General features: G+C 65.8%; 1 protein-coding gene across 1 annotated transcript in view; it reads left to right on the top strand.

Annotated features, from left to right (window-relative positions):
* CACNA1S (calcium channel, voltage-dependent, L type, alpha 1S subunit) overlaps positions 1-3,736 on the top strand; it is a 37,983-nt gene that overhangs the window by 11,302 nt on the left and 22,945 nt on the right. The window contains 7 exon segments of the mRNA XM_014533387.1: positions 155-210; positions 300-390; positions 570-669; positions 1,440-1,585; positions 1,955-2,036; positions 2,296-2,456; positions 2,865-3,090. Coding sequence (XP_014388873.1) covers positions 155-210; positions 300-390; positions 570-669; positions 1,440-1,585; positions 1,955-2,036; positions 2,296-2,456; positions 2,865-3,090 — 862 coding nt within the window.

Here is a 3,736-nt window from a genome sequence, read left to right as displayed (position 1 = left end):
TGTCCAGCGCCCGGGGAAGCCCCTTGCAGGACGCGAGAGGAGGAGAGGAGGCGGCCAGGTGCTCAGGGTCCAGCTTGGTCGCACTTCCCAGCTGGTCCCGACGCCCGGCTGGTGACCCCCTCCTCCCCGCCCTCGGGAGGCCCTTGATCTCCAGGTTCCAGGTTTTCAGGGGAGAACAGGCCCCCGACGGCCTCCCTCCTGGTCCCCAGGGTCGGTCCCCAGGGTCGCTGGGCTAGGCCACGCAGGCAGGGGCCCGAGCCCTCAGGTCAGGGGGTGAGACCCCGCCTTCGTCCCACCAGGTCAACGACGCCATCGGGAACGAGTGGCCCTGGATCTACTTCGTCACCCTCATCCTGCTGGGCTCCTTCTTCATCCTCAACCTGGTGCTGGGTGTGCTGAGTTTTGGAGGCAGAGGAGGAGGAGGGAAGAGGAGGAGGAGGAAGCGGGAGTGGAGGGGAGAGGAGGGAGAGGAGGGGAAGAAGGAGAAGGAGAAGGAGGAGGAGAAGGAGGAAGAGGAGGAGGAGGAGGAGGAAGGTGGAAGGAGGGAGGAGAAGGAGGAGGGGGAGCAGCAGCCGCCATCGGGAACGAGTGGCCCTGGATCTACTTCGTCACCCTCATCCTGCTGGGCTCCTTCTTCATCCTCAACCTGGTGCTGGGTGTGCTGAGCGGGTGAGGAGGGGGACAGAATCTGGTGAGGGGGCACAGGGCCTGGTGAGCGAAGGAGGAGGAGGAGGAGGAGGTGGGAGGAGGGAGGACAGAGGAGGAGGACAGAGGAGGACGAGGAGGACCAGGACAGGGAGACATGCATCAGAACCTCCGCTCTTCCCGCGTCCCCTTGAGCCAGGAGCGTGCTCCCTGGTCAGCGAGGAAGAGGCAGAAGGCGCAGGCGGGAGCCCGTCCTGTTTAGTTCCTCTCCCTCCCCTGGAGCACCCCCATCCTGCTGCCTCTGTCCCTCAGCCCCACCTCCTGGCCCTGGAGGAGCCGGAGCTCAGCACCGGGGGTCAGGGGGGCTCGGGCTCAGCCCGACTCTGGGGCCAGCTGGTCCCGTTCGGACCCTTGTGCTTCGGCCTCCTGGCTGCGTGACCTATGACCTAACCACTCTCCCCTTGAGCCAGGAGCGTGCTCCCTGGTCAGCGAGGAGGAGGCAGAAGGTGCAGGCGGGAGCCCATCCTATTTAGTTCCTCTCCCTCCCCTGGAGCCCCCCATCCTGCTGCCTCTGTCCCTCACGCCCCACCTCCTGGCCCTGGAGGAGCCGGAGCTCAGCACCGGGGGTCAGGGGGGCTCGGGCTCAGCCCGACTCTAGGGCCAGCTGGTCCCGTTCGGATCCCTGTGCTTCGGCCTCCTGGCTGCCTGACCTATGACCTAACCGCTCTGTGCCTGGGGGTCATCCCCCCTCCGCCCCCTTCCTCCCCCTCCCCCCTCCTCCCCCTCCCCTGCAGGGAGTTCACCAAGGAGCGCGAGAAGGCCAAGTCCCGGGGAACCTTCCAGAAGCTGCGGGAGAAGCAGCAGCTGGAGGAGGACCTCCGGGGCTACATGAGCTGGATCACGCAGGGCGAGGTCATGGACGTGGACGACCTGAGAGAAGGTGCGAGCCCAAGGCCGTGGCCACAGGCCCCTCCCCAGCTGCCCTCCCAGGGGCACCACCTCCCTGACCCCCCCATCCCCCCCCACACACCTGGGAGGCCGTGGAGCAGGTGGAGCCGCTCTGCAGAGAAGGAAACCACGGCCGAGAGGGTGAGGGACTGGCTCCTGGGGCCCCTCCTGGGGTACGAGGCACCACACGCAGGTCCTCACGGCCCCTTCCCTCTGGGGTCCCCGGGATCTGCCCTCGGGAAAGCAGAGAGAGCCCGGACCCCGCGGGCCCTGTCCAGGCGTCTGGGTCCGTGGGCCTGTCCAGGCGTGTCCAGCCCCAGGGGCCCAGCAATCCGGCCCTCGGTGTCTCTCTCGTCCCCAGGGAAGCTGTCCTTGGAGGAAGGCGGCTCGGACACGGAGAGCCTGTATGAGATCGAGGGCCTGAACAAGATCATCCAGTTCCTGTGAGTGTCCTGGGCTCCTCCCAGCCCCAGGCTGATTCTCTCTCATCATGGATGTCTCTCTCTCCCTCTCCCTTCCTCCCCGAAATCAATAAAAATATATATTTTTAAAAAAAGACCTGAGATTGTAGAACAGCCGGCTCCACCACTCACATGACTAGAGGGAGGGGGTGGTCAGACCCAGTGTGGCCAGGGGCGACCTGGAAGGTGGGGCTTAGGTAAAGCGGTCTTCCTCCGCTCTGTCCCGCCCCTCCCCGCCCAGCCGACACTGGAGGCAGTGGAACCGGATCTTTCGCTGGAAATGCCACGACCTGGTCAAGTCCCGGGCCTTCTACTGGCTGGTGATCCTGATCGTGGCCCTCAACACCCTGTCCATCGCCTCCGAGCACCACAACCAGCCCCTGTGGCTGACCCACCTGCAGGGTGAGACTCCCGCCTGCTCGCCCACCTGCTCACCCACCTGTAGGGTGAGACTCCCACCTGCTCACCCACCTGCTCACCCACCTGCAGGGTGAGGCCGGCTGGGAAAAGGCCAGCCAGGGGGTGGTGCCTTGGGCTTTGCATAAGAGGTCCATGAGATACACTGATCGGCTGCCTCCTGCACGCCCCCTACTGGGGATGGAGCCTGCAACCCGGGCCTGTGCCCCGACCAGGAATCGAACCGTGACCTCCTGGTTCACAGGTTGACGCTCAGCCCCTGAGCCACGCGGGCCGGGCTGGGTCAGTGTTCGTCCAATGGGCAAAAACGCCCCGGGCGTCCCTGGGTGTTGGGGGCGAGGGCTCCCCCAGGCAGAGGCTCGGGCGACGCTGAGCCCGCGCTGTGACCCCCAGACGTCGCCAACCGGGTGCTGCTGTCGCTCTTCACCCTGGAGATGCTGCTGAAGATGTACGGGCTGGGCCTGCGCCAGTACTTCATGTCCGTCTTCAACCGCTTCGACTGCTTCGTGGTGAGCAGCGGGCTCCTGGAGATCCTGCTGGTGGAGTCGGGCGCCATGACGCCCCTGGGCATCTCCGTGCTGCGCTGCATCCGCCTCCTGCGGCTCTTCAAGGTCACCAAGTGAGCGGGCGCCAGCCAGCGGGCAGGGGGGCTCAGCCACCGGGCAGGGGCGGGCCCAGCTCAGCACCCGGTCCAGGGTCCTGCAAACTCACACGAATTCACCCCCAGCTCTGGGCCTCAGTCCTCCCTTTTTATTTTTATTATTATTTCTTAAGTCCTCACCAAGGATCGTTTCCCCATTGATTTCTAGAGAAGGTGGAAGGGAGGGAGGACTGCAGCGGGCTCCTGGAGATCCTGCTGGTGGAGTCGGGCGCCATGACGCCCCTGGGCATCTCCGTGCTGCGCTGCATCCGCCTCCTGCGGCTCTTCAAGGTCACCATGGCGACGCTGAGCCCGCGCTGTGACCCCCAGACGTCGCCAACCGGGTGCTGCTGTCGCTCTTCACCCTGGAGATGCTGCTGAAGATGTACGGGCTGGGCCTGCGCCAGTACTTCATGTCCGTCTTCAACCGCTTCGACTGCTTGGTGGTGTGCAGCGGGCTCCTGGAGATCCTGCTGGTGGAGTCGGGCGCCATGACGCCCCTGGGCATCTCCGTGCTGCGCTGCCGCCTCCTGCTGCGGCTCTTCAAGGTCACCAAGTGAGCGGGCGCCAGCCAGCGGGCAGGGGGGCTCAGCCACCGGGCAGGGGCGGGGCCAGCTCAGCACCC

This window comes from Myotis brandtii, unplaced genomic scaffold, assembly GCF_000412655.1.
Source record: "Myotis brandtii unplaced genomic scaffold, ASM41265v1 scaffold975, whole genome shotgun sequence".
Lineage (NCBI taxonomy): Eukaryota > Metazoa > Chordata > Mammalia > Chiroptera > Vespertilionidae > Myotis > Myotis brandtii.
This window is presented reverse-complemented; position numbering and strand designations above follow the sequence as displayed.